The 24175-nt window shown below is 52.8% G+C and overlaps 2 protein-coding genes across 2 annotated transcripts; both read left to right on the forward strand.

Annotated features, from left to right (window-relative positions):
- Positions 1–383: 383 nt before the first annotated feature.
- On the forward strand, positions 384–13417 carry TGME49_260600 (Pumilio-family RNA binding repeat-containing protein). Its single transcript, XM_018781243.1, has 11 exons — positions 384–1432; positions 1953–2473; positions 3251–3840; positions 4451–5918; positions 6512–6876; positions 7123–7835; positions 8246–8482; positions 8900–8998; positions 9272–9358; positions 9639–9744; positions 10113–13417. Exons 1-11 carry the CDS (start codon positions 1289–1291, stop codon positions 10811–10813), a joined length of 5031 nt encoding a protein of 1676 aa, XP_018637078.1. The 5' UTR covers positions 384–1288; the 3' UTR covers positions 10814–13417.
- Positions 13418–16517: 3100 nt separating this feature from the next.
- On the forward strand, positions 16518–23032 carry TGME49_260580 (hypothetical protein; the record flags this gene model as incomplete). Its single annotated transcript, XM_018781242.1, has 7 exons — positions 16518–16664; positions 16883–17024; positions 17334–17380; positions 17946–18002; positions 18194–18283; positions 18434–18492; positions 18877–23032. 7 exons carry the CDS (start codon positions 16518–16520, stop codon positions 23030–23032), a joined length of 4698 nt encoding a protein of 1565 aa, XP_018637077.1.
- Between the last annotated feature and the right edge of the window lie 1143 nt (positions 23033–24175).

The raw sequence follows: 24175 nt of genomic DNA on the forward strand, positions 1-24175 counted from the left end.
AGTGGAGCCCCACCCTTCCCGCGGTCTGTTGGAAGGGATTGGCAGCGTAGTGCTCTTTGCAAGTGAGGAAAAAGTGGAGTGCATGTTTTAGAGGAACAGCTGGGGAATTCTTCCAGCAATCTATGGATGTCAGAAAAACACGCTCAACCTACAAGAAAAATGGTATTGAGCCAGTAGAAAACTCTTGAGTGCTTACCGTGACTAGTGCAACACTATTGGAGGTCACAGCGCACGCCGCCGTAGTTTGGTCTAAAATTTCCCTCCACCCTTGCACGCAAATACTTGCGTTGGCCACCAAAAGTTTCAGCAGCGTGTCGACAGCTTTTTTAGCTCGGGCTCCCAGCCTAGTGATTTTGACTTCCAGTGCCATTTCCAACATATCAGCGTCAAGGTTATAGGTCTCTACAGAAATCATTCGATGGATAGGCCTACACTTAGATGACCGGCACAAGTGTCAGAGCAGCTCTGAAGACGATCATAAGCGCTCTCAGTAAGGCTTGCAATTTTCGTTTACCCTGGATGTCCGAGCGACACTTGATGCAGCCCGGAAAACTGAAGACCTCACCGGCGGACGTTGAGACACTCATAGTGTAGTCGGATCTGCGATGCGATGAAAACTAACAAACGGCAGCCTTACATTTTGCCTTAAAAACATTCTGTTTATCTCTTGAGGCTGCGGTAACGAACTCTACGTGCGACATGTCCTCGGAAGAACTCGTAGGCACATAACTAGTTGTTCGGAGACGGCCATGGGAACTCCCTCATGAGGCTATGTACCGCGAATCGGCCAACCTGGTTTTTCGTGATCGTTTTGGTGTTGAATCGCTTACCACTGTGATCCGTCATCACGGGGAGTCGGTTTTAATGACGTCAGAAGACAGCCTTTCTTACCCAAGTCGAGCTGTCCGCTGTTTTAGGGGCTGTACAGCAGGCGGTTGATACCACGTTTTTTCTGCGGACGACGGAAGATAACTAAAGGCAACAGTGGCCAACCGGGCCGCACGCTCCCGTCACCACGACGTCGCTCCCTCTAAATTTTTGATAGAGGCCACCACCCCTCCGGAGCTCTAGTCTCGTCTCTTTGCAGACTCTGTCTGGGTTTCTGGGGCCGGACGTTGCCTGCTGACGACGTAAACAATCCCTCCGTCCTTAGGTGGAAGGAACGTGGGGAGAGTGCTGGCAGAGCGTGCCGGCAGCGGCGCTGCCAGGTGACACTTCCACGAAATCTGTCTTTGTTAGCATAGTTTGGAAGAATGCTGTGGGATTGGTCCACGTTTCTATCCACAGCATGCCTTTTGTACTTTATCACCGGCGAGAAGTTTTGTCGGACCCGGCTGAGCGCAGCAGATACTCCGTACATGAAGCGGTTCGTGAAGTAAACGTGCACACCCGCAGCACTCCGGCGAGACTGGAAGAATTTCTGAAGGAAATGGTAGGTTTGCGTTGAACAGGATACGCGCCGGGGCACAGGAGTTAGAGGCAGAATCTAGCTTGCTTTGGTCTCGTCTTTTGCGAGGCGACGGCGCGTAGCGCACCGCGGTAAGAATGGCGGGTAGCCACAGCGGATCCTGTGGAGAAAACAGACTAATAAGCAAGTACAATGTGTCCTGTTCGTCCCCGCCCTTGCTCCCCCCCTCCCCCCTCAGTGCCGCGCGGTTGGATCTCTCGCTTCGCTTCTACGGTGCCTTGACGCGGCAACTGTCGTTTGTGTATTTTGCGTTTTGATTTTTGAGTAGTCATGAGCAACAGTTTTTTTATGATCTCCTCCATTCCCGTTCATTTTCCGATTTCCGTTTCTGTTTGGGAACGGCGTCCTTTTCCGACGCCGCTCACCTTAGGGGGGACCCACACAGCCCCGAATTTCCCGGGGCAACGAATCGCGTGGTTCATCCGTATTTCCCTGCAACGAGACGCGTCAGCGTAGATCTGGTTTTTTTGTATGCGATTTGCAGCTGACTTGTTTTACCTCTCTTTCTCCTCGACAGCCCCCCTCAGAAGCCGTGCGGTCGCCCTACCTCCCGCGCGTCGGCGCAACCATGAGTCTCGGCAACCTCGAGGCATGCTCCCCTGCGGCAGGGTGTAGGGAAGGGAGGAAGGTTAATTTCTGCTCAGCAGCAAGTGGACCTGGCAATGAGGGGAACGCAGTGACAAGCCCTTCTGCCTTCCCTTCGTCTACCATGGCGTCTCCGGTCCTCACTGCCGTGAGCTCTGTGACCACCCCGCCCTGCCAGGGACTAGTTTCCGGGGGTTTGGACATCTCCCCTGTTTGCGGATCGGGGGGCTTGTCTCCCAGTGCTACCGAGAAACGCACTTCCTTTTTCCAGCCATTCGATGGGGAGATTCCTCGTCCTACCTCCGCGCCGCCTCACCTGGAGAAATCCTCCTCGACGCTCTTCGCCTTCCCTCCTAGCGGATCAACCCCCAACCGCCTAATCGATATCCGCTGCGACGAACTGTACCAGGAATTCTACAGGTACGTTTCGCGTTCTCGTCTTCGAACTAAAATGCGTACTGTTTTCGCGGAAACGCGTTTTCCCAGTCACGTAACAGGTCCCCGGCGGACAGGAGTCCGGACTGCCTCAGTCGCGTCTGACCCCTTATCCCCGCTACGTTTTCTTAGGTGACACGTGCGCCTTCTTGCTCGGCCCTTCAACTCGTAGTTCATTCTATGGTCGGGATTTTGGACGTCGTGCCTGTCTGTCAAGGAGAACCACCGTGAGGGGGTCAGGCGACACCCAGAAAAATCTTAGACGCAGACGCACTCAACTGTTTGTCACGTTTGGATGTGGATTGATACATGCTTCCCTCCTAGAGCGGCAACACGAGCGGGAACCACCTAATCTCCATGTAACTCTCGAGACACCTTGTATCGTGGAGAGTCCTACACAGGGTTCACGGATGTTATAGCTATAATAGGGCCTCTTTCGCGTTGGGAGAGAGGCAAGGTGAAAAGCATACTTGAATCCAGCTTCTCAAGTTTACCAGTATTTCGTTTTTCGTACCCCATGCAACGCTACAGGAGGCTGAGACGTTTCGGGGTAGGAGTCCTGTGTAAGGGGCAGCGACAGCTCAATGGCATGTGGCTCGTGAGAGGGTGTCCAGCGTATCGATTTGCTGGGAGGTTTTTGCCCTCAGTTCTCGTTACACTGGCGCATGGCGTTGAATACATTCACAGCTAGCACTCTGCGTAGGCAACCTACGTAGGCGACGCAGCAATTCCTCGTTCCGTTTGTCAACGTTTCTCTCGTAGGAACCTGTCCCAGACGAATCCGAAGCTGCCAAAGCCTTTGGAAGAGGACCAGTCTTTCCTAGATCTGGCTTCACAGAAGAAAGACCGTCGTCGCAGCACGCGTGCGGCAGGCTACTACAATGGACCCAACCGGGAGATCCGAGGCGGTACGAGCAGCGCCGCGAACGATGGGATCTCCTGCTGTCCGTCGCTGTCTTCCTCTTTCTCCGCGACCTCTCGCGGCAATGTGGGTGCGGGGGTAACCCAAGATGAGGAAGAAGGAACGGCTTCCAGGCACCTCCCATCGGCAGCCGCAGTGAACGCAGCGGCTCTCGCGCTAGTCGACGAGTTGCAGCATTGCCAGGACACTGCAAACTTGGTTTCCACCAGAGCCCTGAGTCTAGCGGTATTGGCTGCAGCAGGGGGCGTCCCAGGGACTTCAGGTCCAGTTGTAGATGGGGCAGCAAGAGGCGGAGGGAAGGCAGCGGAGGAGACTGAACAGTCGCCAGCCAACTTATCAGCTGCTGCAGCCGCTGCCCTCCTGCAGGACGCGCACGCTGCCTGGAAAGAATCCGGAGGAAATGCAGCTCTGCTCCCTATGGTGCAAAAATGTAAGCGCCGCGAGCTCGGTCCAGCATGCATGTCTGGCATCTACGGTTGCTGGCTGTGTGAGAAGCCGCGTCTGTTTGGGATACCACATATTCGCTAAGAAACCTTTTCAGTTTAAGGTGAAGAGTCCTGTTTTTACAGCTTGCACCGTTGCATTCAGGCACCTGCAGTTATTGTTTATCGCCTTACGTGCTGTGGACCACAGCAAGCCAAACCCTCACGTGGACTCAGGCTCCGATCCACGCGAAACGTTGCTCGGATATGTCGGAGCTGCGGTCAAGTCATGGAAAACGCATTCTGTACATTGGCATTCGTGGGTTGGGGGACCGACAGCGAGTGGACCATCCAAATCAAAGCGAAGCGAGAGTGGACAGGGTCCTTCGCGAGTTCGATGGGGCTATGTGGTAGAGGTGGCTGTTCCTTTGTCACTGGGAGGCGTTTTCGTGAGACGATACCTTGCCGGGGGGGGGGCGTGTTTTCTTCAGCGACTAACTGTTCTCCCGTAAATTTTTCATAGAGCGTTTAAACAGTATGTTTCAACGGTCGTCATGCCTAGGGCGTGGTAGGTGTGGTCAAGAAGGTGTGTTTGAATGCGCTCTGTGGTTTTTTCAGGGACCGAGGCGATTTTGAATCGTTGCCCCGATGCGCAGAATGGCGGCCCGAGTCCGACGAGCACAACCACGGGGGTTTCGGGGAGCAACACAACGTCGAGCAGCCACCATTATCAGCAGCGAAGTTCGATAACGACAAGTTTCTGTTCTGACGGTCCTTCAGGGGACGGCTCTGTGGGTGCTTCCAGTTTGCGTTCCTCTCAGAGAAACCGGTCGCCCCCGCCTGCATCTTCGCCGAATTCGATGGTGTTTTCGTTTCCCATTTCCACCAACATTTCCCCGTCTTCACGCGGTCGGGCCGGTGACAACGTCAGCATGGACTCCAGGAGTTGTCATCTGGAGGTGGACGACAACGGATCTGGCCGCCGCAGTCGAAGCGTTTCCCACGACCGCAGTTCTCGCAATCGTCCCAGTGGCTTTCCGTGTGAGGATGAAAGTTTGCGTCTTCCGAAGCATGCGAGCCTCTCCGCGTCTGGAACGCCGCTTGCATCGGTGGATGACGTTTCGCCTGTCGGGGCCCATCCGGGGGCTTCGCCTTCGTCGTCTGGACTGGTCATGGACGGAGGGTTCACAGGCTTTCTTGCGTCACCTGGAGTCTCATCCGCGTCAGAAAGCATCCCTGCGTCTGGGGGACAGTCTGTGTCAGGCGCACTGGGCAGTCAGGGACAGGGTCGCGCGGCCTTGACGGCGACACAGCAACAGGAACAGCACTTTCTTCAGGCAGTCTCTGCTCTACGAGGCTCTCCAGCGTCTCAAGCTGCGTTTCTCGCAGATGCAGATCCCGTCATTCTTGCGGCTGCAGCATCAGGTGGCCTTTCGGGGGTCCTGCACCCCGCGCTCTCTGTGGGAGGGCATCTGCCGGCTAACCCTGCGGCGGCGGTCGCGCTGCTTTCTGCGATGGCAGGGGCTGCAGGGACGTCGTCGCCGGATGGGCCCTTGGGGCTTCAGCACGTCTCCAGTCCAGCGATGGGGCCTCTCGGGCTTGACTCTGGATTCGCGCATGCGGCGAACAGCAGCACTGCTGGTGGGGGTGCAAACGTAGGTGCGGGATCCCTCCCGCATTCGGGTGCCAGCGGGGATGCCAACGCCGCGGCGATGATGCATGCGCTCAACCTAGCGGTTCTTGGGCAAGCGTTCAATCACCGATCCAGGGAAGCACAGGGAGATGAGAACAACGACGCAGAAGCAGGACAGGCAGCCATCCCAGTTCAGACACCGGGGGCCGTCACAGCAGCGGCAGCGCAAGAGGCCGCTGGAAATGTACAGCTATTGTCTTCTGTGTTGTATCCACTCTTGAATGCGCAAGCACCGGCATCGTTGGGGATGTTGGGAGGTGCGACAGGCCCGGTCTCTTCGCACTCAGCCCCACCAGGCATGGTGCTGGGTGCTGCAAGAGACCCGCGGGGAAGCATGCCCTGCATGGTCGGGACGGCGTCTTCGCTGGGAGGACATGACTTGTACTTTGGAGGGTAAGTTCAATGATTCACGAACCTGAACGTATGCTCATTCAGATGATGCACATGAACAATTTTCTCCGACCACTGCGAACTGTTTTTTGGTGGTGTAGAGGGACGGAAGAAGTGTTCAGGTGCATGATTTGACCTTGCTCACGCGTCATGGATTAGACGCAACCTTTGGAAGGACAGTGAAGGGAAGCATATCCAAGCTAAGCCAGGAAAGATCTTCGCAAATCACGATCAAGGAGTGGTTATTCGTTGAGCCATTTCTTCCGGGGTCACCACGTTTTCACGCATGTTTCCTGTGGAGGCCACATCGCATGATTTACTGCCCGTCGTATGGGGACAACTTTGCGTCGTGGTATACAGCAGACTAATGGCACGGCGCTACACATGTCTGGCACTGAAAGTGTAAGAGCGGTAGTAACGCTGTCGATCCTCTACGCGTGCAACGGGGTGCGGGTGCGGTTGAGCGCACACCATGGATTTACAGCTAGCGACACCATGTGACTGCGTACTAGCCACTGGGGACAACTGGTGGGTGGGAATTACACGTTCGCAACTTACAATTATATGTTCACTTTTGCTGGATGTGTTGCTTTCAGTCTGCAACACCAGAGAGGCCCCTTAGGCGTCGGTGACCAGAATTTGCCTCCTGCAGCGGCTGCCTTGCTTGCAACCGCGACGAGGCTTTCTCACGGTACGCCTCCTGGTCTCGGCCTTTCACCCGCAGTTGCTCCTCTCCCAGTTCCTCAAGGCGTTGACGTTCACGCGAATTTCCTTCACCAGCAGCGCGCTGCATCGGCGGCGGCTCATCAGACAGCCGCGGGGGCTGGCATGCATGCATCTGGATGGGCCGCCGTTGGTGGGACTAGCTCGTCAACGGGCACCACCCCTGCCGGTGCGAATGCGAATTCACGCCAGATGTGTCTTCTGTCGGCACAAGGCCTGGAATCTACCGGCACAGATGGTAAGCACGGAGTTCTCTTGCTGCGACGTTGAATTACGCAGTGAAGGCGGGCTTTTACTTTGTTTTCTTCATCAGGATCCTTTGTTGTGGCTACGGGGGCCAGTTCTCTCTGTGTTATGTTAGATTCGGGGACCGTGAATGCCGCTGCGGGTGTACACCGGTACGCTTCAGGTTCCGGTGGCTGTTCGCACCCTAGGGGAAATACCCAGGTGTGTCGTGTGTCGGACTGTTTCTTTTTGTCTTTAGCGCACTTCCGAGCCCAAGCAAACCTGCCTTTTGGCAACTACTACCAGACTGTTGAGAGAGACGTGAAACAGACAAGAGCGTCTGGTTTTCCTCAAGGATCTGATGTGAAGAGTAATAGTGGGCGCAGCCGAACGGGGCGGCTGGACGCTCGTGGGAAGAACGGGGGCCAAGCGCAGCAGCGTTTCTTGGGAGGGTTTCAGGGAGACAGCCTCGATGGGCGTTCCAAAGCGTCTTCCACTGGAGCCACTGCCAATGGCAAAATCGGAGCGGGAGGCAGAAAAGGCGACTCAAAAGAGGACGTGGTGGGTAGACTGGCGGGCGTCGAAGGCTTGGCGACAGTCACAGGATGTGGCCCGAATGGTCCAGGCACGCTGACAGTCGCCGCTGCAGAGGACCTTGTGTTTGGCAACAAGTACAAGGGCAACATTGAAATGATCGCTCGCGACCAGATTGGATGCCGGATGCTTCAGCGGAAACTGTCGGAAGCGAGTCCAGAAGAGGTGGAGGCCATCCGCCTAGAGGTTCTTGAGTGCGTCGTAGTGCTTCTCGTCGATCCGTTCGGAAACTACCTTGTACAGAAGGTGGTCGAGGAGTGTGAGGAGCCGCAGCTGCTGCAGCTGGTTAGGAAGATCCGCCCTCGCCTCGTCGACATCTGCCTCAGCCCTCACGGGACACGAGCGGTTCAGAAGCTCATTGAAGTCTGCGCTGGACTGGTAAGCGAGCAAAAAGCAATAGGGTGAATGCCGCGGTGAATAGGTCCGTCCTCGCTGTCACCTCACGCCGAGCGACGGCAAAAGGCAACCGCGCATGCGTGGATGTTAATCCGCAGTTGCCGTGCGGGAAAATAATGATGACGGTTAGTTCTTTTTGGCATATGTGGATTCGGTCTTCTCCGTTATCTTCAAATACCCGGTGTTGTTCGGGTGTTCGCCGGTTTTTCGAAGCCTGTGGAAGGAAAGAGTGTCCTTGTGAGGCGGAAATGCGGAGAAATCGTGAACGTCGCTCGCGTGGGAAAGTGCAATTTAGTGGAGCCATTCGGACTATCTCTCGGAGGCGGGACAAGGCCAGGTCAGTTGCGAGGCAGCGAGCGCAACGGTTTGTTCCTCGAGTTTTTTTTTTTCAGCCGGCCGGCAGTGCGGCGACGAATGAACTGTTGGCGGCCTTGCGACCTTCCGTCGTTCTCCTCGCCAAGGACGTGAACGCAAATCATGTCGTTCAAAAGATCCTTTCCTCGTTCCCAGCTTCGCGGTGTGACTTCGTTTTTGCCCAAGTCAAGAAGAACTGTGTGGAAATCTCCACAGAGCGCCACGGCTGCTGCGTCATGCAGCGGTGTATCGATGCGGCACCGCCACGGGCGAAGGTAGGTGGCGGTTGAGTTAGACGAGAAGTGAGAAAGGTCGGGTGCACCAGCATTCCTTCACATTTTCCGCGTGTTCTCCTAGGGGGGATAATCGAATGCTCTCTTTTTTATCGTCGTCAAGAGGAGGGGTGATCTGGGCAAGCGCCGGCGATTTGTGTGTGCTAGTGTTTTTATTTCTCTTCATGTTGCTCTGTTCTCCCAGGCGACATGCCTGTATGTTGCTGTTTGTGGGAATGGTCTTTGCCGGTCGCGTTGGAAGATGACATGAAGTGGACTGCATCACTAGGGATGGTCTATCATCTGTCAAATTTGCGAAAGTCCTTTGTGTTTCCTTCGCAACACCTTTCCCCCCTGTCCACTCGTCCTCACATGTGAACTCGAGGTCTGCTTGTGCGTTGCTCTCTGTGTTTTGTTCAGAGTGAAATTCTTCAGGAAATCGCCGCTAATGCGCTCGAGCTCATGCAAGACGCGTTCGGCAATTACGTCGTGCAGTGCGTGCTGGATCTCCAAATTGAAGTGAGTGCCGCAGTTGTGCAGTGGAAACAGATACCAGAGCAAGTTGACTGTCGTGCTTCCACTTTATAGGTGCAATTCGAAATGCCACATCCAGGGGGACCGCAGAGCGTGCTGGACAGGACGAGCGGTGCCAAAGCCTATGCTATTGTTCACTACGTTTGTTTAGCTTGTGGAGGACACGAAAGCTGGGAACGAATAGGGCCGTGCTTTTGTGTTTTTGCTCAAGGCCGTTCGTACACGAGTGAGCCGTTTGGGTGTCTGGCGTGTATTCAGGGATTCAACGGCGCTGTCGCAGGGGCAATTCGTGGTCACATCCGTGAACTTTCTATGCAAAAGTTCTCCTCAAACGTCGTTGAAAAGGTAGAGTCCCTGTGCACCTGTCAGACGTAGAAACGCGTCGACAAACCCGCCCACTGAGGGCGGGGAAGTATGCAGTCAACAGTCGCGTGCCAGTCAGCTCGCAGGCGCGAATCGTTTCTCGTCTCATAGCGCTTCAGGGCTTCCGAGTTTCTTTTCACGTTTGCCAAGCGTAAGGCGAAAGCCTCAGAAGGCGTTGCTGGCGCGGTTGCGTTGCCCGTCTGCTTCAAGGTCTTGTTCGTAAGTACATGTGATGGTGTGTTAATGCTTTTTTTTCTTTCAGTGTTTGGTGCTTGGCACTCCGGAGCAACGGAATCTGATTGTTGACGAATTGCTGGCAGAAGGCGATGGTCTCAAGGACCTGCTCCTTGACTCGTATGCGAACTATGGTAAGACTGCAGCTTGTACATAACCTTTATGGCCGTCTCGTGCCCGCCCTCTCAAAGCAGTAACGATTCACGGGGGTGTAGACAATGTCTGTGTATCTCGTTAATGAAGTAGACTTTTTTTCTACCGACCGAACGTAGCGTCTATACTTCTTTTTCGTCAGGAGCGGTGTCTGGAAACATTTGATGCCGTTGAGGACCCGCCGCACTCTGGACAGGTGTGTTCTAGAATCGAAGCGATACGCTTTGAACAGTGATGTTCCGACGACGTGTGTAGTATCTGCCGAGTGCAGCGCCTCGTTAAGATTGCCACTACGTCACTGAAAAGGTTCTCGCTGTATGTGTGCGTTGCCGCTTCTGGTGTTCTGCAGTCATTCAGCGTGCCCTCACGGTTTCCTCTCCAGCGGCTCAGCAGCAACTTCTTCTCGCCATTCAGCCCTGCCTGTCTCAGTTGCGCCAGACACAGCCCGGGAGTCGCGTGGCTCACAAACTTGTGAAGAAATTCCCCAACATCCTTGCTCCGGCGTCAGCGACATGCGTAGCAGGCGGCGACAGCATCTCAGGTTTCAGTGACGAGGCATCGAAGAAGGCACTTCGGGGTCAAGCGAAGGCGGCCGCCGCGTTGAAGGGAGTAACTGGAACCAACGGAGTTAGCCAGCGTGCCGGTACCGGTTCCCGCTCGAAGAAGAAGGAGAAGGCTGATAAAAGTTGTGAGAGGAAAGGGTCGACGCCGGCGACGACGAAATCAAGGCGAAGGCGCGAGGAAACGGCCCAGTTTCACAGCCGGTTGGTGACTGAAAACGAAGCGGTGGAGGTCGTCGAGAAACGAGAGGCGTTGGATATCTCCAAAGAGCTGCAGTCGGTAATGACATCCGTGGCCAGGCGAAACGTTATGGAAGTTACCAAGGCGTGTCCAATCACCTCTTTGTCTGTCGGTCCAGCTGTCCATGCCCAGAGCTGCCAGAGGATGTCTCTTGAAGGGAAGGGTCGTTCAGCGGCGGGCAAGTTGAAAGAAGATCATTCACGAGAGACGGACACCAGCCCGGCAATGATTGCTGTCGATGGGATGTAGTGACTTCTTGCTTGACGCGGGGAGCGTCATGCACAGCACGTTATTCACAGATCGACAAAAGACGTGATGGGTGTGTGTTTACGGTAAAAAAGCCCACGTTTGTTGGACTTCACGCAATATTACCTTTTCCAGTTGATACGGTAGTCCAGATACCAGTATCGGCAATACTCGTGCACAATAAATAGTAACAGTTTGTGTCCTCCGGTGAAATAGGAGGCGCTCCTTCCTTTGATGGTTCGCTCTGTTGAGCCACTTTCCTTCGAGGCGTGGAGTGTCGTGGAGTGTAAAACATAATCGGAGTATTATGTTGCTGATGTCATGCACTGGGGGCTGCTGAACGCTGCTTCTTCAGTCTGAGACCTCATCCATGGAGCATTAAATGTGGGGTAAAGAGGGAATATCATGTATGTGGTTGTAAGGGATGGTTCTGAACCAAGTCCCAGCTGTACCGACGTCGTACCATCCCTTGAAGGAGCCCCCAAAGTGTACAATATGGCTCCTCTCATGTGCTTGTACGTTTCGACTGCACACAGAGCCACATTTATCTGTACGTGGTGCGTGCGGTAGAGAAGTACCGTGATGAGCCTGTTGACGTGACGTGATTACATACCCACGTAGCACAACACCGGGTATGAGTTAGCTTTCGCTGTTTTAAATTTTGTCCCGAATGTGTTTTCAATCCGGTCAAGCGTTCCGAAAGAACTTCTCGTCTTCAGGGCAGTGTGGAATGGATGACGCGTCAGGTATGCGTGTTGTGTTGTTGTACTTGGTTCTCTGCGACTAGCTCAGGGGGTGTTACACAATTTACTGATAACTATACAACACTTCCGAATCACGAGAAGAGTCCGCAGGAAGAACTCGTTGTTTAGATGTCTCGTCACCCTGATGGTCCGGTTCTTGTCAATGGAAAAGTTCTTGGACAGTCACAGTGCTTTGAAGGACGCGCTCCGGTGAACACATGGTAATCCACCCAGTGATTGTCAACTCATCAGGTGGCTACTAATGAGTTGTCGCGTTTGTTGCGTGTTGCTGTTGTTTTGCGCCACATTTACGCATTTCCCCTCGCTGGTTGGATATTGTTTTGTATGTGGATGGTTACTTTTTATTTTTGTCAAGGCCCCTGTGGTCCTACAGACTTTCTACTGGTAGACATCTGTGTGCAGTATCTGCGAACTTGCGACATCTTGTCTAGAGTCGGCTGCGATCTATAGGTGGGCAACGAGAACGCTTGGTTTTTCGAGTGATATTTCACTGCCGTTCTGTGAACTGCTGGTAGAATATTATTGATTTTTTGACGCATCCTTGAGATTTAAGACAGGTTCACACCGCTAGGTGATGTGCTGCTACCGTCCGTCGCAGCAGTTTCTGTGATACAGTTCATGCATGTGTCCTTCGCTGTGTCGACTCGTGGCTGTAGTCACAAACACATAGACGAGTTGCATGACGCCGGTTATACATCGCGCCAATTGAATTGTACACGGGGATCAATGCGGTTCCTCGTTAGCCAGAGTATACATCATTGTTTGAGCCTGTGCTCGAGAGTACAGTTTCAGTGAGATTCAATTCTGTCGTAGATACTCGAAGCCTGTTGACTGTTTGGAGCTAATGAATGGATGGAGATTCAGGCTGAGAGTGCTGGCGGAGTGGCCTGTTTTTTTCTTCAATTTTTTATGAATCGATGTGGCACTGTGTGTGGCGTTGTCGCGATTTCATCGCCCGTTTTGGTGTCAAGAAATACGACTGGAAGGTTTTTCTGATATAGCGGTTGGGGGAGGGGGGAAGGCGGCGGATTGTCCCGCAGTGCGTTGTGCCGTCTTGTACGTGCGCCGCCACTCTGTTCACCCGCCCGCGAATCACCATGCGGACTTCCATGCCAGAACATGACCGTTCGTGCGTGCGTATTGAGTTCGTCTCAGTTGTGGACGGGGCGCTGCACGGTGCCTTGAGTGGTTAGAATTTTACCGTGGTAACACGTTTCATACAATGAAAAGCCTGTTTTTTTGTTTTCTCCAGCAACATGCTGGTCCTAAAAGAAGCTGTACTCGGTAATAAGTGGGGGCGCGATTCCGTGTTCCATCGATTGCAGCAGAAACTTGAGGGTTTAGATAGCGACTACCGCATAACGATATACCAGTTGTGTAGCAACTCTATTTTGCTCAGTGGGCGCGCCAAAGCAGTTGCACCCGACCACCAATCAGGAGAGGGAACGTGCTGGCGTTTTCGGTAACATCGAGAAACGAGTATCGAATACTGTGTTTGGGTTCCAAGGCATGAAGGTCTCTGGAAAATCGGCGGGAGGGCGGCGGAATTTTGCTTGTAATGGAGGAGAGACATGCTGGTGTGTATCAGGTGTGTGGGCAGTTGCTTTGGCTTTTGCTTTTTTTAATGCTGCGGAAGCCATTAGAGCAAGACAGACTCAGTGCTGATGCAGAGAAACATGCCTTACGTGTTGACGTTTTCGTTGTGACTTCCGGCTAACCCACTTCTAGTAATTGGTTGTGGCAGACTGGGAGATTATCTTTTGTAGGATATCCGCGTCGCCAATTGAGACCGAAAGCTTCAAAATGAAACCAAGAAACGTCTGCGCTGATCTGTAATTGTAGCTAAGCGACAGAAATGTGCGAAGGGCAACTGACTTTTAGTGGATCACATGGAGATCGTAACGCGTGAGCGAAGATTTAAAGCACAAGATTTCCTCATATTTTGCGAGCGAATATTAGCTGAGCATCAGGCAGGTGACCCTAAGAGCTGGTCGTGGGAGTAAGGTGCTTGTAATTGAGTTGCGTACTTTAGCAGACCACATGTGAGCGCTTAAGTTGGCAGCAGGCTTAAGTATACTAATATTTTTTTTGTTCCACAATGACCGACAATAGCGGATGGTCAGCAATTGCAGGGATCCTGTTGTCCGCACGTTCTGTATGTTGAAGGTGCGCACAATCCAGTTCTCAGAACTGCACCGCTTTAACAACTGATCAACACGTCCTCACGTTTCTCATTCCGCGTGAACGCAACGGCTTTGCCGGTTTACGGCAAATGGCCCTAGTGGGGCAGAGATTGGGAGACAGCATGCGACAGGGGCCTTCTCTTGAAAAGGAACGTCCTGGCCTGTGCTTAAACTGCAATGGACGTTCAGAGTCTCAGCATTTGCTGTTTGTGGACTTAGCGCCTCTCGCTTGAGTTGCCACCACATGGATAAGTGAACCATTAGTACCATGAGGTCCCCTCTGTCAACATACATTATGACACAAGCATATGCTCTGCAATCAGGAAATAATTCCTCTGACTACGGCGCGCGATGGTCCCGAGGGACAGTAAACCCTCTTCACGTATACACTTACCAGTTCTAGAGGACGCGCGCACTGGAGGCGAACAGCCTCCCCCAAATCCCGTCTTGCTGAGATCTGCAAGGTAATCCATATCGTGGGATAATCACATTGGCACGGTTGAAGGAAAGCTGCAAAAGCTGAAGACTGATTACATTGTTTTGGTAATCCCGGATATTGCGTTGACGTTCGCTGCTCGAAATACTTTCGAGCGACAAGAGCACACCCTGGAACTGCAGTACCGACTAAATACGCACGTGCCCTCCTAGCGCGAAATGTGATCACGGTTATGTCTAGCAATTATCAGAGAAAAGAGGGCGTGTCATGAAAGACAACATGATGGACTCTTCGAACTTTGCTTGAGATAAAATGCGCCAGTGCAGGACGTCTTAGCATACTCCTGCCTGTGAAAGAGGCCAGGTTCCCTGGTACTATGTGGACTGCTTAAGACAGCTAAAAGCGTTGGATTTTAACGTACGACATTAAGACTGTTCGACATGGGTTATGTTATAGGCGTGTGTGATAATACACCTGCTTGCCACTAATTCATGGATTCCTTTTCCCTTTCGCGGATTGGAATACCACACAGGCCTTCTGCTGAAGTGTTGTTTTGAGCAGAACGCAAGAGCTTACGGTAAGGAGCGAGAAGACTACAATGAAACCTCGCCATTAGTTACGGATAGCAGGATCCTCTTGGGTGGCATATCCTCGTTAGTGGATATTCGATCTGGAATCGTTTGCACCCAACTGCTCGTCACAGAAAAAATCGGGGCATTTATGAACTCGAAAGTTCCCCACCGTTGACCTGCGAGACCACGACAGTCAACGGACTGAATTGCTGGGTTTCGAAGGTTCACCTCCACCGACGTTATAAATAATATAGAACTTCCACTGCATTGAAAAACGATCTCAACTGGATGGGGCTTTGCCCTCGCAGGATTATGAGACATGATGCCTGATGGTTCAGAGCCGGTAGTACGACACTCCCAGTTCCACCCAAACTGCCATTTATGCGCCCGATCACCCCTAGACACCTCCGTCGCTTCAACTGCAACAGCACTGCCCCTGATGTCAGAAACCTGAGTACATGCCCAGGTCGCCCTGGTGTCGCTCGATCAGGAAACTTTATGCCCATTTTGCCAACAAGGATCTTTCCTACGCCTTTTCTTCCGCTACTGGGACTTGTTGCCTTCCGTCCGTGTTGAGACGTTGCCTGATGCAAAGAAACGATGCTATGTCGCTTTCATGCAAGGCAACAATACAAACTGCTTTGAGGAAGAGGCATAGTGCATACAGCACACCACATCAGTGACCCCCCAAATGCGTTTGAATTTCTACAAGGACCCCAACATACGGGGCTTCCCTGTCGTTTGCTGATTGTCTTGTCGACAATTTTTTCTTGTTCGTCCAACAAAGAAACACGTCGTGTGACATTTCAAAATCTCTCACCAGGCGTACGGGTCGTTTTACGTTTTTTTCTGGGTTGCAAACTAGGGCAGCTTCGTGCGTCAGAGCCGGGTATCATCGGCACTGAGGCAGTTTTCACAATGTCGTGCCTCCTCGCCAGTCTGTGACGGGCAAGTCAGTGGTCGTGCGCTGAAGGCGAGAACGCATATGTACAAATCAAAGTGCAGTATTTGCAACTGCATCTGTGGATGACCGCCTATTGCAGTGACTAATGGTAGCATTTCAGCAGAGTCCTCGACATCTGCGATCCTTCTATGCCTCGTTTGCTGCCGGAGCGAAAAAAATTTTGTTACGGTGCTGACCCACCTGGCTGCGGCGGACGCCTGACGGGAATGCATGTCTGCTGTGTCTTGCGCACGCGGCGGGTGATGAGTTGCTGGTGGGTTTTTAGAAGTTTTACTCCCCGCCGAAGACTTTTCTGGCAACTATTGTCTTCTTCCAGTTGAGCTGCGTTTGTTAAGCTGTATGATAAAAACAGAAGTGGGTGTCACCGGTCAATTCAGAGATTCGTGCGCAGGATTTCCAGCTTCGTTGTCTTGTCTCCCAAATTCCTCGTCCTTGAAGAGCTCGACACGACGTCCTACTGCCGGTCTTGGTCTCGGCCGATTCGAGTGTTTCCCTGCATTGTTTCTCAACTTCTGCAAGTCAAAAACTTTCCTTGTTTGTGGCTTCGCCGGCATAAGCGCTCAAACAAGCACGCGACAGCGGTACGCAGTGGTAGCTAGTCGTGCTGCCCGGCCGCGGAGGTGGCTCCAGTTGCCAAACCCAATTTCGCTGCTTGCCCTCAGAATTCGCGACCGCACATTCCTTTTTTTATTCACGGAACAGAAGCATCTGTTGTGAGGTTCGAAACGTGGTTTTCTGTACACGTAGATTCGACGCACGTGCCAGCTGTTTCCGAGCCTATTGCCAGAATGATTGTGGATCCGCAAGCGGCAATTCCTTCTGGAGAAGGTTATGCGCAGGGTCTTGTAGGTGAAACGGTGTGCGCGGGTTCGCGGAGAGGAGAAGAAGAGTTCGTCGATGCTGAGGACGGACAGAGCCGGCTGGACTCCGTGGGCGTAAGTTGCCCTTGGTCACATAGTACATTTGGATAAACCTGAGACAGCATCTTTCCACTTTGGGTGGTATGAAGTTGGATAGGGGGGCTATCGATGAGCACACGCTACAGCAGAGCTGCAGCTTCGTCCAGCAGTGAAATATTATGTTAGCGCACCAGTTAAACTAATCCTTCAAATTTTGGTTCGAGAATGCAATATGCTCTTCCCTGTCCATGCAGACGGATTGCTCAGCAGTGCCCATAGAGCAGAACTACTTCGGTCTACGCGCTGACGAGTCTGGTGTTCAGATGTTGCAATACCTGCTTCACAAGGAAGCGGAGAAAGTTTGGATTTTGAACGCGAAACTGGAAAAAGAAGGAAGTAAGCCGTCGCTGCGAACTGTGTGTTGGATAGGTGTCTGTGCCGAGGAGTACGTATGAGGCAATCAGTCGGACCGGTGAAAACGCAAACTAGCTGAGAGTGGCGTTTCCTCCAAGCATTCATTGAAAGAGTTAAGTGTCACTTGCCTAGCGGGTAACATGGTGCCACTGTAATAACCGCGGACCATTTCCATTTTGTCCGAGTGGTCTTCATACTGAAAGCCTTCCATCCTACGTTTCATTTGGTGAGGTAAAAAAGTGGAGTGGCGTTCGGATTCGTAGAGGTTGGTTGGTGCGTCCGTCTGCGCAGGATCTCTCGACGGCCTACGACGTCAATCGAATATTTTGCGAGACGAGGTCAGACGTTCACTGACGATGGGTAAAGGAGATGGTACTTCCTGCCTACGATCCACCTGGAGGCAGATCAGGTTGAGACATCGCATTCGTGACTGTCTGATTCTCGCTGCATCCCGCTCCACGCGTGTTCCAGCATTTCATCGTCATCTGTCTCCGGGCTACACAATTATGATGTTAGGGCAGTTGTGACTCCCATTCCTACATCTCCTTTCCTGCATGTTCACGTGGACACTGGCGCCTGAATCTTCTTCAGTCTGGGCGGCCAGATGGCCCTTTAAAATGTGACAGCACACATCTCGGAAACAGATTAATGAACCGCGCCGCGGAGCTGTTTCATCAACGTTGCAGAAATTTTCTGTCAAAAGTAGAGCCAATGATTTTTTTACATGCACTGATGAGACACGGCTGAGCTGAGCTTCGGAGGCGCGCTGTCTGTTGCTGGACTGGATACCGGCTTGGGTGTGCAAGATATGTCGGGACACACTGACACCGCAATTAGGCACTGATGGTGGAGTGCTTCGCGTAAACTAATGATTACACCTCGGTGTCTTGTGTTTTCCATCAGTACCACCGCTTGCAGAAGGAGTACAAAGCAATGACTGATCTCTATTTGACCAAGGAGGTAAGTGACAAGAGGAATCCAGTTTTCGGGCAATAAGTGAGAGAGCCTGTCCAACAGGACGAACACTACCTCTGCTGACCACAGGTCGAGAGGCAGCAGCGGTGAACGAAAGCGGTTCCGTGTAATCTTCCGGCTTAAGTATTCTTCTGTCTCACCGAGCCATTGACTGCTCAAGATTGTGCATCTTTCAGGAACTCTGTCGGAAGAAAGAAGCCAAGGTTAAGGAGCTGCTGGAAGAGAATGAACGACTTCGCAAGATTGTGCACCAGGGACAGATCGAGGTATCGTGTCGAATTCACCACAGCGCATGTTTTTTTTAACCGAGTATATAATTTCCTCAGGCGCTTGAGTTTCGAGAGAGCTTAGCAACATGCCTGCAAATGTCGTTAACGGGCCTCCTTCTGCTGTGTAGCTGTGACGCGTATCTTCAGGCCGAGACGTTTAAGATTGTCGGGGACCAACTCGTCGATAATTTCGAAGAGAAAATTATGTAAGCATTTCTGCCGGAGCGTTCAGCGACCTAGAATCACTTCGCTAAACACAGGCGATCTCCAGTGTAGGGATGACATCGAAGCGAGTGCAGTTCTTGCTTCCGTCAAGGACATGCGCTGCTACTTTCTTGGCGTCCTCGAGTAGCAAACTCTCAGAAAGAATCAAATGAGTCTTGATGAAAGTTGCTTGCGAAGCGTCCCCAGCTGCACCTGTTTGAAGCGACAATCTTGGAAGCACTAGGTGGAATCGAGAACTCACTGGCATTAAGAACATTAGTGGAAATGTACGGGCTGTGTCACGTTGCTGCCAGTTCAACGAGTTATTGTTAAGGGATTGGCGGATATCCATGCCGTGGCTAATTTTGGATGTCCTTGTCATGCAGCGGTATCATGACCGAGTGTTCCTCGGTCGCCTCCATCCTTGCAAAGAAGTGGACCACTAAGGATCTACGAGCTGCATTCGAACGAAAATCCGTCGGCGATTTTGCGTTGGCCCACGTCTGTCTTCTTCACTGCCGTAGCGACGAAACAGCAGACGACAATGTCGAGAGAAACGCAAAACCAGAAACGGAGGTGAATTTCCAAAACCCAGATGCAGGTGAACAAGACCAAGCACATTCTCTGGGGCATGGGAAGTTACCCTCTACGTCAGCGCAGGAAGGACAGTCGGTCTGTGAGCCCGCTTTCGGTGGAGGAAGTGCCAGTGACAAAGAAGACGAAACGCCTGAAATACAGTGCCCTGCCGGTGAAAGTCATAAGTTATCAAAGGGAACTCAGCTGGTCCCTAGTTTTGTGTCAGTGGAGCGCCAGCTTGCTAATATCCCGGGTCAGACCGGTGCGAAAGTACGGGGTCTGTCAGAGAGGCGAGCGTCTCTACCCCCGCCATGTGTTAACGGCTACCGAAAGCAACCAACAGGCATTCGGAATACTATACACACTGGTAGCTTGACAGCGGGGAGTCTGTCAGCAATTGGGCGGAAGCGCTTGGAAGGCATCCAAAATAACAGCCGTATGTCACTTGACAATCTCGCAGCCTCCCAAGGGACATGCCGCTCAATCAGAATAGCTGCATTGAACAGCACGTCTGTTGCCCTTAAGAATCGTCCAGCCTGGGGACGTTCCCCCGTTCGCCGGGTCATTTCTGAGAACTTCTCTGCTCCCCTGACTGGGCGACACACTGACAGGCAGTCCGGCCCACCAGCTACAACCCGGCTTGCTGGAGAAAAGAAATGTTTGGCCGGGAGCAAGACATTTTCGACTACGAGCGAGGTGAATCTATCCGTTCAGACGAAGGACGAGTTTCAAGGTAGCGCCGCTAGAACACCACAGAACCGTACTCGGGGACCCGGTTGTGCATTGACGAACTCCGTACGCCCTAGAGGCTCTGAAGCGGCTTCGGCCACAGGAGACAAGGTTGCATACATCGAATGCGAAAAAAGTCTCAAGTCCTTCGAGACATGTATCGCTAAGGGACAGGCGGTGTCTGGGTCCGTAACGGACCTAAAAAATGTAAGAAGTGAGACAGCAAATGAGCCACCGAGAGGGCATACCCGAGTAACGATAGGGGACCGAGGACGGGGTTCACTTTCTCATCGAGGTCGAAAGCCCTCCGATGGAGCTGGAGGATGTGCCACAGCACGGTCAGCATCCAGGGTGACTGCAAGGTCTCTGGTTCGATCTGTCAACAAAGTGCTTTCGATTGAGAAGTCGACATCGTCTGAGACGATCCGAAAACAAACATCGTCCCCCAGTAACGCACCCGAAAAAAACACACCATCTGCCGGGACAAGTGCACAATGCATGGAGAAAGCAGCCATCCGAACCGCACCAATGGTCTGCGCAAAAACAGGTTCTGCTCTCGGATATAACGTACATGCCATATCGCGATCGCAGGCGCCCCCTGAACATCACGACGTGCCCACGTGTAGAAAATCTGTCGGTCGTTCGAGTGAGACACACATTGCCCTGGCAGATGCTTGCAGAAGACCTACGCCCCACAGTCCCTCGACTTCATTTGGAAGCGGCCCTCTTCCTCCATCGCAGTCATCTGCCAGCGATGCAAATCAAGGAGGCGTCAACAAGCTCTTCTATGGAACTCAAAGTAAAGGAGACACAACCAGATCACCCGTCGAGACTGTCGTCAGTAATGCTTCTGTGGGAAGCGTGAATTCCCAGATTGCGCCCCTAGCACAGACAGGTGCTAAGTCGGACAGCGTAGGTCGAAAGACAGCATCCAAGCTGCCTCCTGTTCAGCCATCCCCTCAACCTTTCAGTCATGCGTCTAGGATCAGTTTTGATCCCCGTCCGCTAAAAGTTGGCGGCCACGTTAACATCATACTGAAGCCATTCGCTGCAAAAGCATCTCACTGTTCGGACGCTGTTGCGTTCAGTGAACCAGAACAACCCGAGAGTGGCGGCAAGACTTCAGGCAATACATCCGGGGAAAAGACGTGCAGCTCTGCAGCTGAATCACACTTGCCACTCCTTACTTCTGAGTGTTTACGCCCTGTCAATGGAACAGCCATCGAAGAAAATGACATCCGCCGCCCAACAGAATCGCAACAAGGAGTGGCCCTTCAGGCGACAGAACTCCTCCGTTCGTTTCATCAGCCCTCGGAGGACGTGCTGGATTGCTCTAATGACCCCACAAGACTTCGGCTTCCTCCACCACAGTCGAAAGTAACAGTCTCTGGTGAAGTCCCCTCCTTCAGGCCCAATGTCGGCCTTGAAGGGACAGACACCGACCGAGTTAACCTCAAAAGCTGCCCGCAAGAGGAGACAGAGACTGGAGATCGGCTAAGCGAAAGAGACGGTGACACATCAAAAGAGTTTCCGAAGTGCGCGACGGAGGGAAGGCTACCGAGTCGGACGGTTCAGCGGACAGCGCACGCTGAGAAACCCAAGAAGATTCCTCTCGAAGATTTGACAACTTGGACAGAAAACAATGGTGTGGCAGCAGTTGCTTCGGTCGCACCGGAGCATCGCCCCGTAGACGGAGTGGCAACGGCGAAAACACAATCAAGGCAGGCGGGCACCAGCCGCTTAAGAACACCTGAAGGCACCCCTTCCGTAGAGGACAATACCGGACTAGGCGCGTACCTAAGCGTGGCTCCGCATGCGTCAGCTCACACTAATCTTGAAACGGAATCGAGGGACCAAATTGCAGATGACTCTCGTGTGAAAACGGGGAATCCACTTTTCCGCAACACCAATGCAACGGCTGCAGCGGATCTGCCCACTGCGTCGCATCCCATGAATTGTTCAACTACTTCAGAGACTCAGCAATCCTCAAAGTCGGCACAAGGAGCTTCAGATATATCTGGAGCCACAACGCTGAACAATTCGCCGCAGCTGGGCCCACATCCTCGTCCAGTGTCTGCATTCGGCGTTTCTGCTTCTGTTCCGGCCGGCTTCGCCGAGGCTGGCGGTCGTCCAGACCTCAGCGTAGACACACGCGAAATACCAACGAACGCCATCGCAAACAACAACATCGTGAAGGGCACGGCAGCCCTTCCCTCACCAGTGGGAACAGTGCTACGAGGGAGCACGGGCCTGATGCAGGTCCGCAGGGTGGGAATGGGAGGACCCGCCGTCGCTGGAGGAGAACGAGCCTCTTTGCCTGTTTTTTGTCCGTCTTCATTAGCACACAATCCCGCAAACAACACCCAGCTTAGTTGGTCTTCTGGTGCAAATGTGAACTGTCCACCGGCACCCCGACCCGTGTACACAAGGTTCACCGTATCTGGACCTGACGCGGGTACACGAGTCTTCGCAAAACAAACGATGGTCACGCAGTCTCGACCAGGAGACGTGAAAGAAGGAGCGGCCTCGCATCCATCAGCCGCCTCTCTGGGGGTCTCGTCTGACGTTCGACGTTCCGTTCAGACGAATTGCAACATGCCTGTCAATCAGCTGCAACCACCAATCCGAGTTGGCGGGAACGAGACGAGAGTGCACCCACTTCTACCTCCGCAGATGTCTGCCGGAGGTGAACGACCCCGTATGCCGTCCCAAACATTCACTTTCACAACCAAGCCGGGAATTGGAGCCCCGCAAGAAGGATGGATAAGGATAACTGGACGACCAGAGGGACAGGGAAAACAGGGCTATCACCCTTCCGGATTCGGCCAGTATCAAGCGCGCCCGCACGCCTTTCATGATCAGCCATCCCAGGTGCCCGGTATTCAGCAGCAGACCTGTACTCAAATGCCAAACCAGAGTGCCTCTCCGGTTCAAATGCACTATGCAATGCCACGGGCCCCAGGAAACTCCGTCACACCGCAGGGATACGCGCTGCCGCAGCAGCCCCAACATTTCACGTTTATTCCACATCAAATGAGAAGTCAAGACTCCGCTGGTCAATGGTCGCCGGTGCACATGCAACTCTTTCAACGCACTTCCTGGCATCCAATGCAGTGCCCTCAACCCGCATGCTATGACAAGCGTTTTCCTGTGTTAACACAGGTTCGCGGCCAGTATGTGCAAACCACTGTTCCCTCTCACCAAGGCCTCTTAGGGCCTCCAGCAGGACTGAACTGAAAGTGTGTTCGCCCGACTGCAGGCCCGGATGATACCTGGAACCACACCTGTTCCTCCGGCGAAATTCACCGGCTCGACATCAAAATTCTTCCCCAGAGGACACCTGCCCATACAAATGCCATTGCAGAGCAGGAGAGAGGAAGTGTTGCACTGGAATTGCCTCGGCTCAGCGCCAACATGGTGAATCACTCGAACGAATAGGGACTGCACAGATGCAGCCCCTGTATCGCCAATGGCAATCAAGGACTTTTGGAGTGGTGTACAAGATGTCCAGTTCCTAGGCGAGTACAGCCTACGATGTGGCACGAGGTACCTCTTTTGTTTCTTCAGGTTCAGTGGAAAAGCACTGTCGCACGCAAAGTCGAGACCCAAGGCTTATTTTCAGGAAGGGCGAGCAAAGGCCGACTGGGTTTCTCGCGTCTGTAGTATTCCCACCTTCTTTGATAGAGCGTTCTGTGCCTTCGTGGAACCCACAGATTCATTTGGCGGCAAGACCCGGAATAACGGATGGAAACGTGATCGTAGGAGCTGCGTTTTCACAACTCGGGCGAAGTAGAATGAGTGTCCCTCTGTGCGTACTGACGTTTCTTCTCATCAACCGTCTCGGGCTCAGGAGATGCGTGGATTAGGTCAAGAAACTCGAATAAACCAGACGTGTTGCTCGTTGGGTGGCGTCGCGAAATTGTTGTGTGGTGGCCGTAGGGCCACGCGCTTGCTATGGCCCGTTCACAAACGGCCGTGTATTTCGGCTTTTGTGGTACAACGCCTCAGTAGCTTGCTTCACGATGTGTAACTGGTGGACGCGACTGTAGTGTGACTTCACATGTTTTATTACTTGCAAAAAAAACGAACCACATAATTTTTTGAAGGGTTGCGGGCGGCAGAAACGGGGGTGGACTTATTCAAGACTCAATAACAAGATTACAGGGGATGATGCTCTTCGGGGCGCTTTGCTGACACTGTTTTGGCCCTGTGACATACACTCCCTGTTAAGTTTTCCTGAGTCCGACTGGCCTATTTCAGAGACACCGGCTTCACCTTGTAAAAACTACTGCAACGGCTCGGTGATCTGAACGAGGATAACGTCAAAAGATTCATTCATAACAGTCTTCTGCGTGGGGCAATGAAAATCAAACGGTTGTG

The sequence above is a fragment of the Toxoplasma gondii genome, chromosome VIIb (genome assembly GCF_000006565.2).
Source record: "Toxoplasma gondii ME49 chromosome VIIb, whole genome shotgun sequence".
NCBI classification, from domain to species: Eukaryota; Apicomplexa; class Conoidasida; order Eucoccidiorida; family Sarcocystidae; genus Toxoplasma; species Toxoplasma gondii.

Coding starts and splice junctions, on each gene's coding strand:
- TGME49_260600 (XM_018781243.1), top strand. CDS start 1,289: ATGCCTTTTGTACTTTATCACCGGCGAGAAGTTTTGTCGGACCCGGCT. Junction 1,433..1,952: donor AAGAATTTCTGAAGGAAATG/GTAGGTTTGCGT, acceptor TGCGATTTGCAG/CTGACTTGTTTTACCTCTCT. Junction 9,745..10,112: donor TGACTCGTATGCGAACTATG/GTAAGACTGCAG, acceptor GGTGTTCTGCAG/TCATTCAGCGTGCCCTCACG.